This window comes from Pomacea canaliculata, linkage group LG14, assembly GCF_003073045.1.
Source record: "Pomacea canaliculata isolate SZHN2017 linkage group LG14, ASM307304v1, whole genome shotgun sequence".
NCBI classification, from domain to species: Eukaryota; Metazoa; Mollusca; class Gastropoda; order Architaenioglossa; family Ampullariidae; genus Pomacea; species Pomacea canaliculata.
This window is the reverse complement of record NC_037603.1, coordinates 10,729,835-10,752,999: the sequence shown is the minus strand read 5'-3', so window position 1 is coordinate 10,752,999 and position 23,165 is coordinate 10,729,835. Positions and strand designations below refer to the sequence as shown.

General features: G+C 39.8%; 1 protein-coding gene across 1 annotated transcript; it reads right to left on the bottom strand.

Annotated features, from left to right (window-relative positions):
• Nucleotides 1-152: 152 nt before the first annotated feature.
• LOC112555032 lies at nt 153-23,165 on the bottom strand. The gene is made up of 10 exons (XM_025223162.1): nt 21,713-23,165; nt 20,509-20,680; nt 18,560-18,710; nt 17,691-17,850; nt 17,357-17,468; nt 17,019-17,106; nt 15,724-16,544; nt 14,695-14,862; nt 14,269-14,473; nt 153-13,684 (listed from the first exon to the last, which is right to left on the bottom strand). The coding sequence occupies exons 1-10, from the start codon at nt 23,005-23,007 to the stop codon at nt 12,711-12,713; spliced, it is 4,146 nt and encodes a 1,381-aa protein (XP_025078947.1). The 5' UTR covers nt 23,008-23,165; the 3' UTR covers nt 153-12,710.

Below are 23,165 nucleotides of genomic sequence, written 5' to 3'. Positions count from 1 at the left end.
ATTTGCAGCGGCCAGATAATATGGCATTTAAAGAGTAACATTTGGAGACGAAACCAGCAATATGAGTATATAAAAGTATACACATTTAAAATAATAATAAATCATGCATCATTTGTTCTATGATTCCTTGCATAGACAGTCAACACGTCATATATAAATTAAATACCAAAACACTTTACTTTTTTAAAGCTTCAGTCATTCACAATTTGAAAAAACAAAGAGACCTAACTATGATGTCAAGAAAACAAGTGTAATCCAATCAAAGATGTCACATACCTGTTGAATCACAAAAAAATGAAAAAAAAACCAGTAAACAGAGATGCTGACTTTTTTACAAGCTGTTTCTGGGCTATTAGAGGTTTTGCTATAAAAAAATTGAAAAACAAAACAGTTGTAAGGAAAAGGCTAGCAAGCTGACTTCAGAAAGAAAAGGGTGTTGGATGCAATTGTCTTTGAAAGGAGGGCCAAATTTACACTGCGGCCGAGAAGAGAGCTTTGGCTCAGTTTAACCACAAGGAACGAAGCAAGCACGAGATGAAAATTCTTTCAGTTTATCAGTTGCAGGACACATAAGGAATAGGCTTTCTTCGTGTAGAGAGCTTCTTTTTAGTCTGGCATGTTGATGACTTCCGTACATATATGCACATTATAAACAGATATTTATATTTGCAATCTTCGAAATGGTAGTGCAAACAGTCCAAGACTTCAGTGTTCTTATGAAGTAGACAGACTGTTCAAATAATGTAAGCATCTGTGCATTTCAAAACTAAGTTCATATCTTTCATGAATTTACATCTTTGAAATGGGATAGGGCATTTGACAGAGAAACTTTTCCTCAATGATCCACCACTTAAAATGATGGCTGAGCTTATCTGAAAAAGAGTCAACATATGAAGAAGACTTGCTTGATTTAGTGTTGCCTGAACAAATGTTTCAGGTCGGATGGGAAATGGCAATCTGTCTCCAAAGACAATAAAAGAAACAGCTGTTGTAGCTGAATGCTATGCTGATGAATGCAAGTCTGGAAAACATCCACCAGGCGTGCCATCTCACACTGACATATATATCTGAAGATATAAACAAGCCAACAGAGAAAATAGTACCTAAAAAAATGACGCTTCATTTGTGGGAAGCCAAGTCATACAAAGAAAGAATTTAAGAATAAAAAAATAGAATTACGATACGATAAGACTTTGTTTGTCCCAGAGGGCAATTCTGTTGCAGCTCGATTAAAATTAAAATTCATAATTGCATGCACAAAACTATTCATGTCTCATTCATTCATTAGCCCCATGAACTAGTTCAAAAGTAACTGTGGTGTTGTCAAAGCAGTTAGGACAATCTCCGGAGACAGGTTCATACGATCCTTATTGTAGAGGGTGGTGACAGCGCGACAGGATTTTCAGCAAGCTGTGGATATTTGTTTTGTGTCTTGTCCATTGATTAGTACACCAGCCTCCACCTTCCTGCAGCTGATAAAGTTTTATTGCACTGGGAATGGCTTACCGCCCCAGATTTTGATGATTAAGTGCATGCCCTGGACACAAAGCTGGTCATTGTACCTCTTTGCAATTTCCTCTCTGTAGCCTATCTGCCTTACTTGGGCTTGCGGCAGAAAGATTACACGAATACTGCTCCACACTAACCAAATCTTGCACTTCAAAAACCATCAAAGATATGCATACTACTGGATCTGATATGCTAGTTGTGGATGTAGGTTTTGTAGCTTTAAGTGATTTGCTGCCCACACACTGCTAACAATAGCCATAGTAAATCTGAGGTACTCACTAGCTGTCACAGGGTGCTCTGATGTGGCACGTCTGCTGTATGGAAAAGGGGTAAAACAAAACAATTATGAGAATTAATCCTACAAACTGATCATCAGTCACTGAAGTATCTCCAAAAGGCAAAGACCAAAAATTGTAGGCTTATGAGATGAGCTCTTCTATTGCAACCTTTTTCATACATTGTACAGGTTATTCCTGGTAAAGATAAAGTGGGAGCTGACTACCTGACCAGGTCTGCTCCACAGAAGTTTAACCAAGCCTTAGGGTGAATTGGTAGGCGGTTGTCACAAATTTTGTTGTTGTTTTGTTTGAATAAAAATGGAAAACATAGGCAGATGGCAAGTGTTTTGCATGGGATCAAGTGTGGGTGTGAGCATCTCATGACAGCAGCTTCTTCTTTGATGTGACCCTGTCACTGAGGGACTCAACTCCTATAAATGGGGAAGATTAAGATTGAGTGAAAGGGACTGATTTTTGTTGACTGGGACAAAGGAAAAGCCCAACCATTTTCTACAGCGACGTTTTAAGTCCTGACCAGATTGATAAATAGTGCACATTATTCATGCAAAACCTGTTCAGGTAGGCCTGCCTTGGTTTGGATTTTTGAATCTTTTTATGTTTCTGGATCGTATTATTGATTAGATAATAGTAACGTTCAGATTTAAATGACTGTTAGATTTCAAGTGTAAATTTCTTTTTTAGCATTGTTTTTAATCTTCCTGTGTTTGTCATTGGCTGATGCACTGGAGCTAACCAAATATCAAGGATGGCAACTGTGAAAAGACTGTGTGTATTTGTCACGAAAGAGTAGGCATATGGCTGTAGTGTGGGTTTACACGTCTGTTCTAGCCCTGAGACGAGCGCTCACGCGAGCGAACTGACTGACAAAAGGTAGGAATTGTTAGCCGCTGGTGGTAGTGACCTAGAATAAAAAAAAGCCGGGGATCGCATACGTGATAGCAATCAGCGCTTGAAGCGTATATGTCCGCGGGCCAATAGACCGCTTACGCCACGACAGACCCTGAAGTACCCTCACGAGACAAGGCAAGACATTAGGTCGCCACTGCCATCTTGACTGAGTAAACAGACATACCTTGTTTACGCCATAAGGTAGGACAATGTTGAAACATTATTGACACACAGTACAGGGAATGAATTGACCAGACTGGTTGGCACCAAGGTTATGTACTGCGTTCTAGTTAGGAGGGGGTGTAAAGTGGACAGGATTAAGACAAATTAAGACTACTATAATGTAGTAGCTAAAGAGTGATTGGTTATACATGTACTTAGATAATCTAATAGTCCATGTGTGTCTGTGGGATGATTGACGAATCACGAGAGAGCCATCTCTAAGGTATTAGCTCAGTGGTGATTGGATATATCTCGATAGTGAACTGGTTGAATGAATCTGAGGAATGACTGACCAATCATGTGAAGGAGAGACCACACGGTTGAGAGTATATCCTTGCTGACAGAAGTATCGTGGTCTTTCGCATGTGGCTCTTATCAAGTAAAGTTGTCTGAGCTCGACACCAAGTTCTTCCCTGCAATCCTGCCTGAGAAGTGTGTTGACTTCAACAATTGACTTCAGAGATGCGTTGACCCACTCTTTAACAGAGTGTATAGTGCGCCCCACTCTTTAACAGAGTGCATAGGGCTCTATTACCAGCAGCTGTTTGGTGTAACTAGTAGAAGCTGAATCTGGTGAATGAGCGTCGGCCCTGAGAAGTGCTGCAGTTGAGTTAACGCTTCGACCTAGAGGGGCGAAAGAAGCCGGGTAGACTTGGCAGGACCAGAGCGCCACGAGTGAGGCTGTACCAAACAAGCCAGTACCAGAGTCTCTGCGACAGAGACAGAGAAGCCGCTGCAATCGACAGAGTGACCTTAACAGATTCTGGGATGTCAAACAGAGGAGGCCTCCACAAGCACATGACTTTTGGTGTAACGAGATAAGTGGCGAGCGTGTGTTTTGTGAAGTAGTGTTGTGTGTGTAATTAGATTAAGGTTAGTTGAATAGTGACTCATTAGATATCTGGACTAGTAGGAGAACAATTAGATTAACGGGACACCTAGATAACGACCATATTTTCATATTGTTGGAGTGTATCATTTTTCTGTAATTTATATAATCCTCTCGATGATTAAACTTCTTTTTATTTTATACTAAATTGCTTTGAGTTGTTTATTGGGGTGATGCATGCAGGGGGCTCGAGCTAATTGGAAGTGTGAATACGCAATTAAGTATAGGTGCATGCGGTAAATGTCGACGTGATTTGGTGGGAGGTATCGAGAGTGTGATAGGCCGTCAGACGGAAATCATAACCTCCACCATCTCCACATGCTCTGCCCCAGAGTTCACGACAGTATTAATAGGGTTTCTTTGGTGGAGTTTTGGACCTCACAGTGGAGGCTTTAAAAGCAGACTAGCTATAAGTGAACTTTATTCACAGACTTTTACTATAGAAAAGGGAGAAGATTTACTGTTTACATTTTCATGTACAGTTAATCATTTTGGTTATTTTTTTTTCTAATATTATAATTATAATTTCATGATCTGTTGAATTACTGCAATACACTCAACAGACCTACAGTACTTCTTGGAGATGTTAATGTGCACTTTGACGACAAGTCTCATCCTGACACTGTCAAAATCTCAAATATGCTGCACACTTTCCATCTCGTCCAGTCCATGTCGCAGACCACTCATAAAAAAGATCACATCTCAGATTGGGTCATACATCAACCTGATGACCAGTTAGTGCAGTCATTTGATGTTTCTCAAGATCTCTCATCTGACTACTATTGCATACTGATCAAACCTGATAGTAAATGCCCATTATCGGTGCCACTTTATAGACCTACTTGCTCATTACGGAATGTTGATACTTGCATTTAAAGCACAACTGCAGAGGGCGCTGCTCCAGCCACCATATGTTAATTAACTTGACTGTATTTTAGTGTCATGAAAGAGTGGGATAGGGCTGTAGTGTGGGTTTGCACATCTATTTTACTCTAGATATGACGTAATTTCTCTCCCTAGAAATTACATCATTTACTCGGGTTACGTCATTTACGCGGGTGCGGGTGGGAGCTTAAGCTCGTGGTGGCTGTGAGGCGTGATTGGTTGTGGTGTGTCAGGTGGTATGACTGGCCAACAAGACGGTTACTGGACTGAAAGATCTAGAGATGCAGGCTGAGCGTTTGGACTGAAAAAGAAAGATCTGGACGACAAGCTGGGCTTTACGTTAAACTTCTAGGGAGAAGACAGTGATCTTGATATCTCAAGTCTTCGTTTGCAATTGTCCTTCGCCAAACTTCAGACGAAAGAACTACTGAGAGAAAAGGACATCAACCTAGAAGGTGATATAGCCGCACGGTCGTACCTGTGTGTTGGGAAGAACTACTTCGTCCGACCTGACGACCAAGTAACGGACAAGTGTTCTGGCCACCGGTATCGGTGCTGCGTTCATACCAAGATCGTCGGCCTGCTGGCGACCATTCGAGGTGCGCCTTCCTCGTACTCCTCTCGTCGCGTGCCGGTCAACAGAAGACCGAAGTCTTAAGACAATATTTCTTCAGCGGCGCGACGAGAGATTACCCATACTACATCCGCCATTGGGCAATGCAAGTGACAGTTGTGCATGTGTTCTGCAAGGACTAAACTCCACACCACAAAGTCTCGAACAGCTAAGTGGCGTGCGAATGAGGAGTGTATGGGGAGAGTGTGTGAGCAGTATTGTGTGTATGACAGATAAGGTTACATCTGGCTCTCAGTTATCTGGACATATTAGAAGTAGGGGAGATAATTAGGTAAACGGGACGGTCTAGACAACGATCAAGGGTTCATACTTAACATTTTCTGGTTTGTATGAACTTCTGGAAATAAAAATTAACGTTCTTTTAATACACTAAATTGTCTCGTGTTTTCATTGGGGTATGCGTGCTTGGGGGCTCGAGCTGATTAAAGTGGGTAATTAATAAGCAATTTAGTGTGGTAGCACGCGGTAAGTGTCGACGTGGATTTGGTGGGGGTATGGACGGTGTGTTGGACCGGTAATAGAAATCGTACCCCCTACCAAATCTACGGACCCTGCCCCAGGTTTGCGACAGACTACTATTGCATACTGATCAAACCTGATAGTAAATGCCCATTATCGGTGCCACTTTATAGACCTACTTGCTCATTACGAAATGTTGATATACTTGCATTTAAAGCACAACTGCAGAGGGCGCTGCTCCAGCCACCATATGTTAATTAACTTGACTGTATTTTGCATAAAGTTATCGATTATGCCCCAGTGTCTTGACGTCTGATGCGCTAGTCAAAATGGTTTTCACAGGTCCACTCAAAACTCAGTGACATGAAGTGAGCTTGTTGGCAAGTTTAGTTTAGTGTTTAGGTGAAGACTGGAATCACCATCCACGTCTCCAAGGTTGGAATGCACACCACTTACTAGCAAAAAGGGGAGTCATGACTCACAACCCTTGATCACAGTCCACTCCTATAGAGTGAAGGTATGCACGCATTTTTTTTCTCAGTGCCCATATTAGGCTAATGTTATCTGTTTAACTACAGTCTACCCAATTTTATTTAATTCATTTGTGACAGTGTAAGAGTATGCCGGCTGAATGCCTAAATTTTAGGCTCATCTGCGGCCGTTTAGTATGGGCATTTTGGACTTTTATATTTGAGTAGGCACAGGCTTTGGTGACCACACACAGCAAGGCGAGGACTACGTGTTCATGATGTGTGCAAATGGGGGTTATTATTGACTGCTTGATCTCCCATGCTGTTGTGCTCTGGGGATATTGAAACAAATCTAGGTCCAAATGTGAGTATGGAAACTTTTGCGCAAAATGAAACTGACTTACATCAAACTCTGAGAGAGATGTTTACAAACCAGCAACAGCATTTATAAGAGAATTTTAATATAAATCTCCAGACAAGTGGAGGAAATCAAAGTTACTCTAGAGTAGGCAAAGATGTAGACAAATTACGGATACGAACTTTACAACTTGAAGGAGATATACACGAAGTGCGTATGTGTGATGGGCTGGAGGTATGACGTCATAAATTATGACATCAAAATAAGGGTGACGACAAAAAGGTGACGACAAACGGAGGACGTTAGGAAAAAGGAAGAGCGCAGACGACAGCGGATCGGGGAAGGAGATCGACTTGTGGCGCAGCCGTGGCGATTGTTCTAGTCGCACATTAAAGGGGTTGCACTTGTTGACAAGACCTGCTTTTATATTGAATGATGGACGGTTATACGTCGTTAGCAAAAACCCCACCACTTGGTTACATATGGATATCAAGACATCTGTGTCTGTCTTAAAGGACAAATTGGATAAATCAGAGAAACAGTTGAATAACAAGTTGGATCAACTGGAAATGACATCTCAATGAGACAATCTAAAATTCTTTGGGATTCCTGAGTCCACAGACTAGTCATTCTCAGCATGTGCACATCATACCCTGGATATTTTATAGAGCTGTGTTCTGCAGAAATCAAGGTTGCTAACAGACATTATCTGTGCACATTGTATAGCGCAGTGGCGTACAGAGACCGCTGTACGCACATCCATTCCACGACGAACGATCGTCAAATTCTCTCAATGATCACACAAAATGTTCATATTGAGGGAAGGAAAATACATAGCAGGGTGGCCAGTGAGATCACTAGGCAGTGTCGTGAAAGAGTGGGGATAGGGCTGTAGTGTGGGTTTGCACATCTATTTTACTCTAGATATGACGTAATTCCTCTCTCTAGAAATTGCGTCATTTACACGGGTGTGGGTGGGAGCTTAGGCTCGTGGTGGCTGTGAGGCGTGATTGGTTGTGGTGTGTCAGGTGGCATGACTGGCCAACGGAATGGACTGGACAGAAAGATCTAGATGCCAGCTCAGCGTTTTCCACAAGAAACTTCTAGATGCAAACTCAGCGCTTCTGGATGGAAAGAAGTGCTTTTTGCTAGGGACTTTCGGAGGGAGAGGACACGAGAATAATTCATGCATTCGTCTTCGCTTCCCTGCATTCTTCCATTGACCTCGGACGGCGGACCGTCTTGAGGGAGTAGGAATCCAACCGAGAGAGCGACTAAGCCGCGCAGAAGCATTTGCGCTTATTAAGAGAGCAACTTTGTCGTTCCAAACAACACAACGGACAAGTTGCTGTGGACACCATACCGGTGCTGACATTCAGGAGAGGAACATCAGGCCTACAAGTGTCTGTTTCAATGTGCACAGGGTGCACGGGGACGATTCATGTAAGGAATCGTCCCGATCTTCAGCTCCGTACCTGCAGACGTACAGGTAAGCAACCTACGTCCTTCCAACCAACCCAACGGACAAGTTGCATTGCTGTGGATACCACGTCGACACTGGAGTTCAAGTGAGGAGTACCAGGTCTACTGGCATCCGTTCAAGGTGCACAGGGTGAACGGGGACGATTCAGGTGCGGAATCATCCCAAACTTCTTTGCAACTTTCTCGTCGTGTACCTAACAGCAGTCGACCGAAGTCTTCAGACATTATTTCTTCTGCAACACGGCAAGAAAGCTCTCCCAACGATAATAGTCAACGCATACCCAGTGACAACTGTGTGTGTATGTCCGGCAAGGACTAAGATGTCAAGCAACCAAGACATTTAACACAGCTAAGTGGTGTATGCATGAGGATTGTACGGGGAGAGTGTGTGTGCAGATGTATGACAGATAAGGTTAGACCTAGCTCTCTGGTTATCTGGACACATTAGAAGTAGGGGAAATAATTAGGTAAACGGGACGGTCTAGACAACGACCAATTGTTCATACTTTGTAACTGTAACATTTTCTGGTTTATATGAACTTCTGGAAATAATAATTAACGTTCTTTTAATACACTAAATTGCCTCGTGTTTGCATTGGGGTTATGTGTGCTTGGGGGCTCGAGCTGATTAAAGTGGGTAATTAATAAGCAATTTAGTCTGGTAGCACGCGGTAAGTGTCGACGTGGATTTGGTGGGGGTATAGACGGTGTGTTGGACCGGTGATAGAAATCGTACCCCCTACCAAATCTACGGACCCTGCCCCAGGTTTGCGACAGGCAGTAATCAGAATGTGGAAATGTGAAGGCGAAAGGACTGTATAGCGAAGGCGTACAGAGACAGCTGCAGAAACATCTAACCCACGACGAACGATCGTCAAATTCTCTCAATGATCAGACAAAATGTTCATATTGAGGGAAGGAAAAAAACATAGCAGGGTGGCCAGTGAGGTCAAAAGGCAGTAATTAGAATGTGGAAATGTGAAGGCAAAAGGACTGTATAGCGCAGTGGCATACAGAGACCGCTGTACGCACATCCAACCCACGACGAACGATCGTCAAATTCTCCCAATGATCAGAAAAAATGTTCATATTGAGGGAAGAAAAAAAACATAGCTGGGTGGCCAGTGAGGTCAAAAGGCAGTAATTAGAATGTGGAAATGTGAAGGCAAAAGGACTGCATGTTGGTATTGAGCTTGAGGCGACGGAATATCGGAGATATTAAGATATTGCTATGTGGATTTTAATATCCTTACTGACGTGGATTTTAATATCCTCGTTGAGGTGTGGATTTTTAATATTCTTATTACTGAGGTTTGCGACAGGCAGTAATCAGAATGTGGAAATGTGAAGGCGAAAGGACTGTATAGCGAAGGCGTACAGAGACCGCTGTACGCACATCCAACCCACGACGAACGATCGTCAAATTCTCCCAATGATCAGACAAAATGTTCATATTGAGGGAAGAAAAAAAACATAGCAGGGTGGCCAGTGAGGTCAAAAGGCAGTAATTAGAATGTGGAAATGTGAAGGCAAAAGGACTGCATGTTGGTATTGAGCTTGAGGTGACGGAATTTCGGAGATATTAAGATATTGCTATGTGGATTTTAATATCCTTACTGCCGTGTGGATTTTAATATCCTCGTTGAGGTGTGGATTTTTAATATTCTTATTACTGAGGTTTTTCGTCAAATGTGTGGATTTTTTTTTTTTGCTGTTACTTTGTAAGACCAAAGCGACTGTGAAGTTCTTCAGTGTTACACATCCCCGGGCTACTGTGGGATCTGTCTGGTGGATACTGTTTCATTCCATGCTGCGGACTACCAAGTATTGGAACAGTATTTATCTCTTTTGTCTTTGTGTATCTATATTACTCGTATTCATACTCTAGCTAGGGGGATCTCTTGCCGCTATACCTTTGCCTTGGGCTTTCTCTAAGGCAGCAGTGACCCCTGGGGCTTTGTGCAGAATACGTGTATATGTACTAATATTTGTTTGGTTAATTTTATCTTAGGTTTCTTATGATTTTATACATTTAGCAATTATATTGGTGTCTTAGACAGCCTCAAGGAAATTGTGTTGTGTAGAAAGAATGTGTGAACGATTGTGTGCAGTGTGTAACATCACCGTTGTCAGGGACCTAGTCAGAGTGCTAGGACTGAGCATGCGTGTGGATGAAAGGGTGTGAATGATAGACGTTTCCTAAATGGTCGAGTGGTCTGTGTGACTCTAAACTCCGCAAGCGCCAGCGCCTTATCCTGGCCTGTAGACAGCTCAAGGAGCTTCATAAATGACGTAAGTTGACGTAAAAGGGAGGTGACGAAAGGGAGGAGGGCGTTAAAGAGAAAAAAAGAAAACAAGAAAAGGAGAACGAAGTGAGGAGAGAGGTAAGATGAAGAAGAGACGGGAAGAGGAAGATGCATCACTGAGATTAGGGAGCCTTTGCCAAGACAATGTGCCTCACTAATAAGAGATTGAATGTGTTAGTATGAAGGAAAAAGCCACTGCTGGGACAATGAGTTTTAAAAGTGAGTAAAAGCTACAGTGGATTTTTGTGAATTTTTTATTTTTGTGGATTGCATTAGAAGAGCCATTGCCAAGACAGTGAGTTTATAATGTGTGAGGAGTTCAGTGCACTTCATAGATTTGCTAATCGAAAGGAAAAAACTATTGTGTTAGTGACCGTTTTTTTTCATAGTTAGGATTTATTTTTTGGGGTTTTGATCAGTAAACACGGGCAGACTCGTACAGGTGAATCATGCTTTTATTGGAAAGAAAGAACGCACAATTGTCTGACCCGCTGGTGTGCTCGAGAGAGTGTTAGCAAGCCACTACGCGGTGGCGTGACAACCGTAGAGTTACTGTCACAATGAAGTGAACCCCAGAGCATAGCATCCCTCGAGGTATTCTTCCTAAGACACTGAGAGGAGTGGGTTGTTTTGAAAGCAGTAAGAGACTGCCTGGGCAAGGTGCCGCGTGTTTGCACAGCAGCCAGGAGTGACCACACAAGTTAGGAGTGTACTGGAAGGCTAGTACTGTTTGTGGACACAGTAGCCAGTAGTGACCACCAGGAGCTAGTGGAAATCTGTGGGGCTGGTGCAGGGAAGTGGGTTCAGTAGCCGGCTGATGACCACCAGGGTCTGTGTTGAGACGTGAATGGGCTTCTGGTACTGTTTGTTGTGAGCAGGTGACCACCGGATACTTCACAAGTTGTGTGGACGAGTGCCCAATTTCTTGGCGATTTTGCCATTTTTTCTTACACGTAGAGGCTGTGCATATATGTGTGTTTGAGTCTTTCTTTGCTCTGTGCTAGAGTTAAAGCTTTATCTGCTAGTCTAAGAGTGGGGCTGTATTAAAGTACCATGTTTGTTGATTTAGGGATGTGAATGCTGGCATCCACATCGTTTTTGTTGGCTGAATTTTGGAAAGGAGAACTCAATAGAGCTGCATCAGATCATAGCTATAGGTGGGTCTTGGAGGTGGGGGGGTTGTTTCATTAGGAAACCAACTAGTGACAGACTTTTTTTTTTTTTTGTTTTCTCCACAAGCTCTTTATCTTCATCTTATTTTTCATATTCCCTTATTTTCATATGATCCTCTTGTCGACCTTGTCCTTATTTTGTTGTCGCTGCATTTTTTTCAACTTCATTATCTCATTCTTCTGCGCTCTTTTCTGACCCTGTGTGTGCTACTTAGAGACTGGTGGCAAACCTTTGCAACATTCACTTATAACAAGAAAAAGGACAGAGTAAGTGGAGAGCTGCCAGCTGCTTTCAAAGAACAAACACCCAAAGCCAGTTCACAACCTCAGTGTGAGTGTGGAAAAACATTAAAATCTTTTAAAAAAAAATCATTCTTCAAAATGGGTGTAACAAGTGTAGAAAGCACATGCTGAAAGAGTGTTTGAAATGATTGTTAAAACAGACTGATCTGCCTGAAGTTTCTGAACTAGTGATCAGCCACACTGTGACATTCTGTGGCAGCCGATCCTAGACATTTAAATTCACATGAAAATATACACAAATAAGTAAAATACAACTTACCGATGCAAATTATGAAATGATAGTGATAAATTCTCATGCAACCAAGTATTGACAATGTCATCTACCAATCAAATTACCTGAGCCTCTACTTGTTGTGAATAAACAAGAAATAAACCAAGTAATCTTTTTCACTCTCAATAGATACATGCAACGTTACCAATACATGGGATAACTGCAAAGTCGACATTACATAAGCTGTCTGCTTCCATTTTCCTTTAGCTTTATGTACACTAATAATCCAACTATATTACTGCAAAATATAATTACAGTCATCTGGAATAGAAATTTTTACACGTTTCAATGAACTGATCAATGTAGTAATGCAATAAAATATACCTGCATGGCAGTAGACATAAGCTTGTTTTTACTTTCTGAAGAAGTAGGTGAAAACTGCATTTCTCACCGTCCTTCTAAAGACATCTGCTCTTTTCTTCATTACTGCCTCTTATTAACAAATCATGGCAAAGTTTCCTTCAGTATGCACAGAAAATGTTTCCTCCATACATCCTGTGGTAGCATGGTCATCACCCCTATTTACCATGATCCTGCCGCTTCCAGTATGAAGACAACGATGTTCATACAGATTCATCTGTTATATCTGTGCTCAGCTGCATTCCATAAACAATATCTTCAACTGCCGATTCCCCCTCTCCTGTGATGACATCTGTGGCAATGGCGATGCTGTCATCTGTCACAATTTCTAGATATTCCACATCACAGTTTTGCTCTGTATTAGAGTTGCTGAAATGACTGCTTAGTTGATAGGCAGTTTCAGGATATATTGTTATCTGCTGCATGTTGCATCCAGTCTCACCTGTCAACAAAGCCTGAATATCTTGCTTACCAACAGAATACACAAAGTTTTCTGGAATGCCTGGCTTGGTGTTTGAGGCTGAGTGACAACTTTTTAAAATATCCGTAACATCTTGCTGACCTGTCACCTGGTTTTTAATAAGTGTGACAGCCATAGTCTGTTTCTTAGGAGACTGAGGAGACAGCAATGATTGAAAAGGTGAGTTGTAATCATGAGCAAATTCCTTGTGGTGCTGGAGCACTTCTTTAGTCAGAAAAGTCTGTTCACAATGAGGACAAGTATGTGGAAACTGTTCACGATGGTCCTCCACAATGTGAGCAACAAGTGATGTTTGAGTGAAAATATCTGTACAGTATGGGCACTGAAAATTTTGCATGCAATCATCAGTTCTTTCTCCATCTGACACTTCATCAAGACTTTGTTTGACGGCAAACTCTAAACTTCCCCCAAACTCAAGTCGGTGAATAGAATAGATATGCTGTGTTAAAGCCTTCTGAGACAGCAACTGATCTTGACATACTGGGCAAGTCAGCATCTCTGTTAGCAAATGGCACTCACTGATATGTTTATACATTGAAGAAACTGAAGTGCATCCTGCTCCACAGAATAAACAATGAACAAGGGTAGCACTTGTATGGACATGCTGTTGGTGCTCTTGTACCTCCCACAAAGATGTGAACTGTTCTAGGCAACACGCACACTGGAATTGCTTCTTTGCTGACATCTGGGTTTCTCCTGAAATTTTTAAAAAACCCAAAAAACTTTTCAATGAGAGCTTGCTTATGACAATTTTTCTTATTGTCACAGTAACTAGAAAGAAATCTGAATAATGCCCCAAAATACATTCTTTTTTAAAACAAGGGGCTGTGATAAAGGCTAGATATAGTCAACAAAGGGTGGCAAAAGACCTAAGGGTCGAAGCTTTTGTTCCCAAGAACATAAACTATAACAACAGACAATGGGTATAAAGTCACAAAAAGCTTCATATCTCTGGTCCTCAGCTACAGATTCTGGTGGCTAAGCCAAAGCATCGCATACTGCTTTTTTTTTTTTTTAATTTTACCCGGGGGACCTATAACTGCCATAAAATGATCACAAGAGTAAAAACTCTTTAAAAAAAATCAGAACCACACATTTGGTTCTAATCTATGAAATTTATTATAAAACTGTTAATGTTACCAACATCAAGGTTCTGTGACTTACCAAAAAGACCAAATAAGAAAGAAATAGTTTGCAAAGTTAAAAATAATTTTGTTTACAAAACATAAAAAAAGTATTTCTGATCCTGCATGCACACACTTTCATTCCCAAACACTTACCATCTTCTATGCTGCTATGTCTTGTTTCAACATGCCTGGCAAGGGATCCGGCAGTCTTGAACAGCTTTCCACACTGCAAACACGACTGCTGTGTCCTGTCGATACTACCATTAGCCATACCACGCTTCAGACGTTTAGGTCGATTTATTGCCCCCCTTGATGTGCCAGAAAACCTGCAGTTCTTCGCACCTCTCCTCTTCCCCTGCTGTATAAAACAAATTCCTATTTTATAATTGGTTTTATAAACTATTTGCACAAACAAGTATGGCTGCCTTTAGAATATTTCTTCTGTAGAGCTTTTGTCACCATGCTTTTGCATAAGAACAATATTTATACAAGACTAGCAAAAGCATAAATAAATATTATCAAAAACCCCAAGTGCTACTGCATACCGATTAAAAACCTTCCATCTAGGGTTATTCTCACCTCTTCCTCTGCAGTAATGTGAGCTTTTTTATTATTATGCATCTTCAAATGTTGACAGAGTGTATTTTCAAGAATAAAAGCATCTGGACAGTGAGGACACGATAAAAGATGAGAATCATGCACACAGGTAGCATGAACTTCAAGTTCACCCCAGCTCTGGAAATAGACCTGTGACAAGGAAAAAGCACAAGCAAAGTTTTGTAAACCAGTAAGGATTTTTTGTCCAGAAAATTCCAAAATAAATCACTTTCCAGTTAAACTTATATTGTGTAACAGAAAATATTGTGTTTATTCCTTGTTACTCCACAAGGAGCATAGGGCTGCACCAGAGAATTTTGCTTCACTGCAAAGTATTCATTAGAAGAATCTGGCCTACAACAATCATGTTATTCTCAAAAATTAAAGGTAAATGTCTTGCAAAGCTTATTGGTTGTAACTGTATTGGTGAGGGGTCTGAAGCAAGCCTAAAACCAGTGACTTTATGCTTTTACATCCACTAACCATCAGGCTATATACTTTCTGTTTCCCCTTCAGCACAGAGACTAGTCCATAATACAGCTGATGTCTCTGATGTCTTCACTATTATATCACAATTCTAATAAAAGAAAATTTATTTAAAAATATAATTGTACCTATAAAAACTTACTTGTGAACACTATTTTAGAAGGTGGCACACAAAAAGACTCAACACAACCTCATATACATCACCACGACCAACCCATCTTCACAACAGTGTCTGGTAGACCATCCCAAAGTATATTTCAGTACAAAAGCTGGAAGGCTGTGGCTAAAACTGTGTGTGAAGGAGCTTTTACAAGATGTATTCTCTGTAATCCTGTATGTGTGCACTGGAATTCTTTGTTGCAGAGAATACATCTTACACTTTTCATCTTAGACTTTATACTGCCACTGCCTCATGGCTTTTGTATTTTTTAAGAAAAAAAACAACGCTACCAAAGTAATAATTTTCTACCCATGCCCACATCAAATCACCTGAGCTGAAAACCTTTGAAAAATCCCAATATTTACATGACAGATTTCGCATTCCAGCGATGACAGTGCAGGTGATTTCCATCCATTGCTTTGTTCCTGTATCTCCACTTTGTGCACTTGTGTCAAATGTGCTCGAAACCTGTATTCATTTGAAAGACTGTGCCTTCCTGGACAAAATGGACACACAAAAAGCTTGTCTAGACGTAGGTCTTCTAGGTACTGCTGATACCCAGCATCCTTGAAGTACATGCTATGATCGTTCTTGACATGTCTGTACAACAAGACTGGGCCAGGAAAAAGTCTCAGGCAGTAGTTGCACATCTTAAGTATTTTAGCGTGTGATGACAACAATCTTTCATCACTTTTTGGTGAAACATTTACATTACTTGTGATGTCTAGCTTAACTTCTGAATCTGTGAACAAAGTGTTTTTTCCTTCATCATTTCCAATGACAATTATTTCTCCTGGTTTAAAGTTTGCACCTATGATGCCCTGAGCAACATTCTCTTCTTGTTTAAGGCCACTGGAAACACACAGACTTCCCTTTCCAAGATTCTCAGTGCTAGGCAAAGAGACTTCTCCCTGCATGGTGACAACAACATTGCTGCCGGCATCTTGCAATGTTACAGTGATGTTCTTTTTATCTATACCAGTACCATCAACATCAGTTTTGGTCACTCCTTGCTGTAAAATGGCTGCAAGAGGAAGATGTTTTCTTGGTCGACCTCGAATCCAGTTTCTCCTAATGCCACGCTTGTTATTAGGAACTTGTCCCCATACTTTCAAAACAACTTCACCTGCTACTGGCATGTCATTTACTCCCACAACCTCTGGTTCTGTGGGCTCGGCTTCTAGAGCTGAAAACAGTTTAATTGCGGTAATTTGAGAATAACACAACCAAGCATAAAGAGAGTAGAAACCAACTTCAATAGTTTCTATCTTATTAAAAGAAAACAAATTACACAAAAAAATTAAAACAAACCACCACTTAAAGCTGATGCTGATGCCTTATGCCAAAAAGCATACTGCAGCTTTATGCAAAGCACAAAACAAAACTGGAGTCACATGATACATCTTGCCAATGATTTTTTTCCAACAAATCTGATGAGTACCTATTAGCCTTCTGTCTATATGTTAAACACTGTAAGCTAGTAAGAAATTTGTTGAATTTTTTTTTATCAGTTTTGTTTATATATTTTAAAGCATAAATCTTAATACAAATGTCAGCATCTTGAAATTCCACTTCACTATTAATTGTGTGTTCCCCATTAGCTGTGTGAAACCGCAAATACAATGGATATGATCTTATTCTTTCTGCATAGTTTTACTACCTTTTTGGTAGCTCTCCCTGTCCCTCTCCACTCTTCTGATGGTGTCTGTCATGACATCCTCCAGAGAGTCAGCAATAGGAATGCCTTCCTTGAAGACAAATTAGACCAAATGAAAGCATTCTATTCTCTATGCTAAGCCCCAGTCTAAAAATAATACAATGCACCTTAGCAACTACTTAATTCTGTAAAAAGATAGTTTGCCTACATTGCGCTTCTGCTGTTAATCAGACATGATTTTGACAGGCTTATGGCAAGAACACCATAACTTGATCAAGCAGGTAGGTGTCAATCATCGCTTCCTTTTTATATACAGGGAGCAAAAGCAAAGATCAACTCACAGCATTTATTCTTGGAGTGAATGTGAAAATGCCAGCATCTGATTTTGCTTTGTTGTTATGACCACTGATAGTGACCAGACTTTTTCCTTCACCTTCTTCAACCTTCTCCACCCTGATTACACAAAATGGTAATCATCGACTAGCAAGCTTTAAAAGGTGATTCCAACACTGAAGTCCTTTTAACCACATCTAGATTAACATGGTTTTTATCAGACAAATCCCTAAAATATTCTGTGTATTTTCTGGCTTTGTATTTTATTTATAGTTAGCCTTATCAACTAAACAGCAAATAATTATTTTAAAAATAAACTCAATATTTTTGTAAACTTCTCACCTGGCTGAGATATGTTGAGCCATGCGAATAGGTTTTAAAAATGTTCTTGGTACTTTTGGAATATCAGATGCATTATGTCTGCTGTTTATATAATCATGGTCAAGAGTAGCTGAAAGTGCGGCTGTACTCAGCGTATGCATGATAACTTTTGTTCCGGTTCCTGTGATTTCAAAGAAACATATGCTGTCATGTAATTCTTATCTTAATTTGGGATTTGGCAAGAAATCTTTTAAAATTATACTTAGTCCAGACATTTTGGAACCTCAGACAGTTATAGAAATATGAAAAGACGGATGCCTGTGTAGTGATCACAGATGTCTAAGCATTTCTGACCAATTGGGCATAGATTGCATTTGCATGGGATTTAGGTGTTTAATTATTCTGCAGTTCACTATCAGACACTAATTTGAGCTTAAACTCCATGCATGCATAGACTATACCCAGTCAGTCAGGACTGCCCACACATCCACAGCCATTATTACACCAGAATATGAAAGTGATCTCTTAACATGATAGATGTAATCTCTGGATTTTGGAAAACAAGTCAACACAGATTCAGATTCTCTAAGATGTAATAAAAATTTTAATAACATCAATCCTCAATTGCATTTATACAATTAATTAGTTAGTAGCTAGTAGAAATACAGTTCTATATACACTCATAATAAGCATATTATGCTTAAGTATTTTAAGTAAAAGTTTTAAAACATGATCTGTTAGACTGTATCCATTGTCATCTCATAAGACTTAATTATTCAGTCAGCTCACTAAGACAGAGCTGTCTAATCAAAATTTCATTGCTTTTGGCCTCGATAACTTATGTATAGATTATTACTGGCTCGTGAAAGTATTTTCCAGGATGATCCTACCTTCAAGACCCCAAACTGTTGCATTTGGCAGATGCAAGTCTCCATACAAAACATTTAGTGTAGCAGCTCTTTCGTGTTCAGGAACTATTTCTATTCTGGACTCCTCACCACTTCCAACCAAACAGAATGGCCCAACCAGCATGGTGTTCATCTATGTGAAAAAATAAAATTGTCAAAATTATCCTGTAAAGACACACATACAAAAAAACCAAAAACAAAACAGACCATGCATAAGAACACATGAGAACACTGTCATGAAAAACAAATTCACATACACAGAATTCCTTACAAATAATAATAATTAAAAAAATGACATACAGTAACACCTTTCACAGATGCAAAACTGTAGGTAATATTAATGGTATCCAATGTATTTATCACATAGCTTGAATGTTCTTTTATAGGTTGATTCGCATCATCCCATTATAACAACATCATCAGAGATTTACTATAGCATAAATTTGAGCGCCACTGTTGACACATAAATCTGGAAATCATTTTATATTGTAAACCTTAACAATAATAACAAGGCTTGTATAGTGGGAATCTCAGGCTCTCTGGGCTTCATATTACCAGGCTAAGAAAAAGAAATACAAAATTAAAAGCTGAAAGTACATCAAATCTGATTTAGAGAGGCCGGCAGGCTATGTTTTATTCAACCAATCTGCTGCACCACTCCTTAATTCAATTCAATTTAGTCATGTAACTTTACAAAACCACATCATTACCCAATGGAATTTTGTCATACAATTTTACCACATGGTCTTTCCTAACCATTTTTTTCATACTTTAATAATAATGGCCCCTACTACAGCACAATATCCCAGCCAACAGGCCAGCTCATGGAGCAGTACACACCACAGTAATTCACAGCAATCACAGACAATGATGTCAAGCAAAAAGCATCTCTATGACTTCAGCCATGACATGTCAGTCAAGGGTAATCTCCAGAAACCAAGTAAGATAAAGAGAATGTTGACCGATTGTATCTAGCCAACAACAGAAGGCAATCAGTTAATTCACTTAATTTACTATTATGAGCAACTGAAACCAGTGAAGAGAGAAGAGGAAAATAGATCGCACTGTTGGGGAAGAACAGATAAAATATCATCCCCAATTTAAAAAAAAAAAAAGAAAAAAGAGAAAAGAGCAGAAAAATGCAGCTAAGGTCAAATACAAAAATGAAGATCCATCACTAATATTTAAGTCAAAACACATCAATGATGCAAAAACAAAATACGGGACAGCTTATCTTGTCGGGCAAAGTAACATAACTCTACTCTATTTTTCTATTAAACAAATTTATGAAAACTTTTTCAATCCTAACCTTGCACCTTAACCCGAACTCTGAAACCTAAGCTTTAAAATGCAATCATACCAGAAACTAATGTTCAGCTACAACGTGAATACTTTGGAACACTTCACCTAACAGCAAGAATAAATGGTCTTGTTGCACTTTTATCCAAAATAAATTCTAGAGGAAATATACATATAAACAATAAAGCACCCCCACTGGACAGGAAAGACCACATGATTTACACAACACAAACATCACACTCATTTTGATAGCCTTCCTGCATTTCTACAATGGCACAAGCCAAATGCACCGTCCACTGCTGCCCCTCCTATCCCTCCAAATCAAATTTGAGTCCTAGTTATAAATCAGTTTGTTTAAAGCCTAAATGCTCCATAAATTCAGTATATCACTAGTCACATTTTCTGTTTTTTCATCCTTATTAGACAGATGTAAATTCACAAAATATTACATGAAATGCCAAACTCTTCCACTATATCTACAGTGTTTCAAATTGCACGGAAATATTTATAAACCAGTAAGACAAAGTCCAATGACATAAAGAAAATGTGTACAGGATATCTGAAAATGCAAATAATCTGACACCTGATAAGCTCTGAAATTTTTGGGAATCAAACAGACATCCGAAACAAACCTTGCCCTCTCTAACAGATGTGTTCTGTGGAATAAAGAACTGGTCACCCTGTTTGACAGTTGATGCATGAAGCACCTGAAATTTGTCAAGGAGCCTATCACTGTCTGCCTCAGAAGATGTAACAGCTTCCTGCAACACTTTTCTCTTCCTGGAGTGAACCAGGTACTTTTTTCTGAAACATACAGAATATAATACTAATAAATTTTAAATTCATAAAGCGCATACTCACGCTCCTAAGGAGTATGCTCTTAGCGCTTAAGAACAAGATGAAACATGGACAGCATGCGTGGGACAGGAAAACAAATAACATATGAGCTATAACAGAATAAACCACCTACTAAATGAATAAAATACAGAAAGCACAATTAAGAGGAACCAAATAACAAGAACTCAGAGTAACATGACATTGCAAAAAGGAAGGGTGTAAAAAAAGACTAACATTATAGGAAAGGTTATTAATAATAATAAGTGAGAATTTATAAAGTGCGATATCTCAGCCACAGGCGACCTTACTGCGCTGAACAAGATCACAAAATAGTATCAAAGATGCAGAACAAGTTAACAAAAAGTAACAAAGATGTAGAATAAGATCACAAAATAGTAACAAAGATGTAGAACAAGATCAGAAAATAGTAACAAAGATGTAGAATGGAAGAACAATGCGAAGACTAGCTGCGTTCTGGCAGTAAAGGGCGATGACTGTACATTTAACGGCAAAGACTCCAGGGAATTAGGTAAGTGACATCAGGAGAATACTGGGATGATATATTGAGTAATCTTGAGAATATGGAGAAATATTATCATATGAAACTGCGAAAGGCTGATCATCACTTCAGTTTATTCAGTGCAGCTTAAGGTCGCTGCCAAAGCCAGTGAAGCAGGCAGAATGGAATCCAGCTAATAAATCAAAACAGTTCGCACTTTAAAATAACATTATATATAGCATCCTGTTGCCAACAAGAAGAGGAAGAAAATGCAGAAGAAGCACATGTAAACATGAAGGTTCAACAAGCATGACAACAAAACATAAACATCAAGGAGAGGCGATCCCCCCACCCAGCCTGCTCGGCGAAGGGACAGAACTCTCCAGTCAAATAAAGTTAAACACCTTTCCTTCTTTAGTTTGAAATATTCTTAAATTATGTGGATTAAAACATTACCTTCATGGGAAGCATTATCCCTTTTACATGAACCTTGAACTCACCTTTTAGCTTTCTTCTTTTCAACATCCAAATCATCGCCAAAGTTTTCCGGGTCATAGTCTGGATCACTATCATTATTGTGAAGTTTATGTGCATCTTCAAAGATGGCCATGGATGGACTAATAATTCTGTATTTGTTTAAAGCTTGGTCTACTGGCTGTGACTTTTGTGAGGCTGCTTGTTCTGTGCCCAATGGCTCCTGTAATAGACATGATGTTGCTGATGAACGTAAACTACTTGGAAATTTTCTTGGGAAAGACTTCAGCTGTGGAGGAAATGTTTTTCTCCACTTCTTGGTTATCAGCCCAGAGTTTAATGACGGAAGTGCAGTTTGTTTTGAGACAGTCTCTTCTGTGGGTTCTCCATTTTGATTGGACTCATGCCCAGTTATCTGAAATGGTCTATCTAACTTTATACTATTTAAAACGCAATGACCATTGCTAGTATCTTTTGGTCTTTGTTCTGATATCAAGAGGCCTTTATTGACTTTCTGATCTTTGTAAACTGATGATTTTAAGCTAAACAGCACAGACTGAATCTCAGAACCTTCCTGCTCCGTTGCTTGAGTCAAATGTTTGATAAGTTTGTCGTATGTCCTTCTCTTTTGATTTCCAAAAGTTCTAGAACGAACATAAAATCTTTTTTTATCTCTTTTATTCGCTTCATCAGACGTTATTTTACAGTCTGTTTTTGAAAGTTCTCCTTCAGATTTTGGTGCATTTGTTTCTTCCGCTTCAATTTCTTTCTCGACGTCACTAAGTAATGTTTGTCGAGGTGTCTCTCTCCGAATAAAATCAAGTTCTGTATCATAGTCTTTAAATTTTGTTGGCTTTTCTCTGTGCCTTGAAGGTCTTCCTTCGTGTACATGCGTGAGAGCAGCCGATTCAGATACTTTTTTCTTCCTCTCTTTTGGTGGCGAAATGTTTTCTGGAGCTTTTGTTGCATTGTTGTTACATGATGGTGTCTCGTCTGCAACCTCTGACTGGCATTGTAGGTGCACTGCTGAATCCAAAACCGAAGCAGTATTTTGTTCTACTCTATCTTCTTTAACTTGACAATATAATTTTCCCTTAACAATATTCAGTGATTTACTCCGAGCAGGAAACTGAACAACAATGTCAATTAACTTGTCTCCGTTGGGACCTGTAACTAGGCGCGCGGAGATAGACCCCTTCGTTTTCTTGCCGCCATTTCCCGCACCAGTCGAAATCGAGGCTTCGTAATACAAATTCTGCTGTTGACTCAGTAAAATATCCCTACATACCGCTACTGGAAGAGAAATGTGGATTCCTTCCATCGCTTAAAAAACTTTTTTATTTAATGCTTGAGACAATCACATGCTTGCAGTAACGTTAAGTTTAAAACAGATTTCTGAAGAAACACTTCGATATGTCTTCCAGCATGACGACATCAAAGCCTCGCTTGGGTATCAGACGCCATCTATGAGCTTTTATG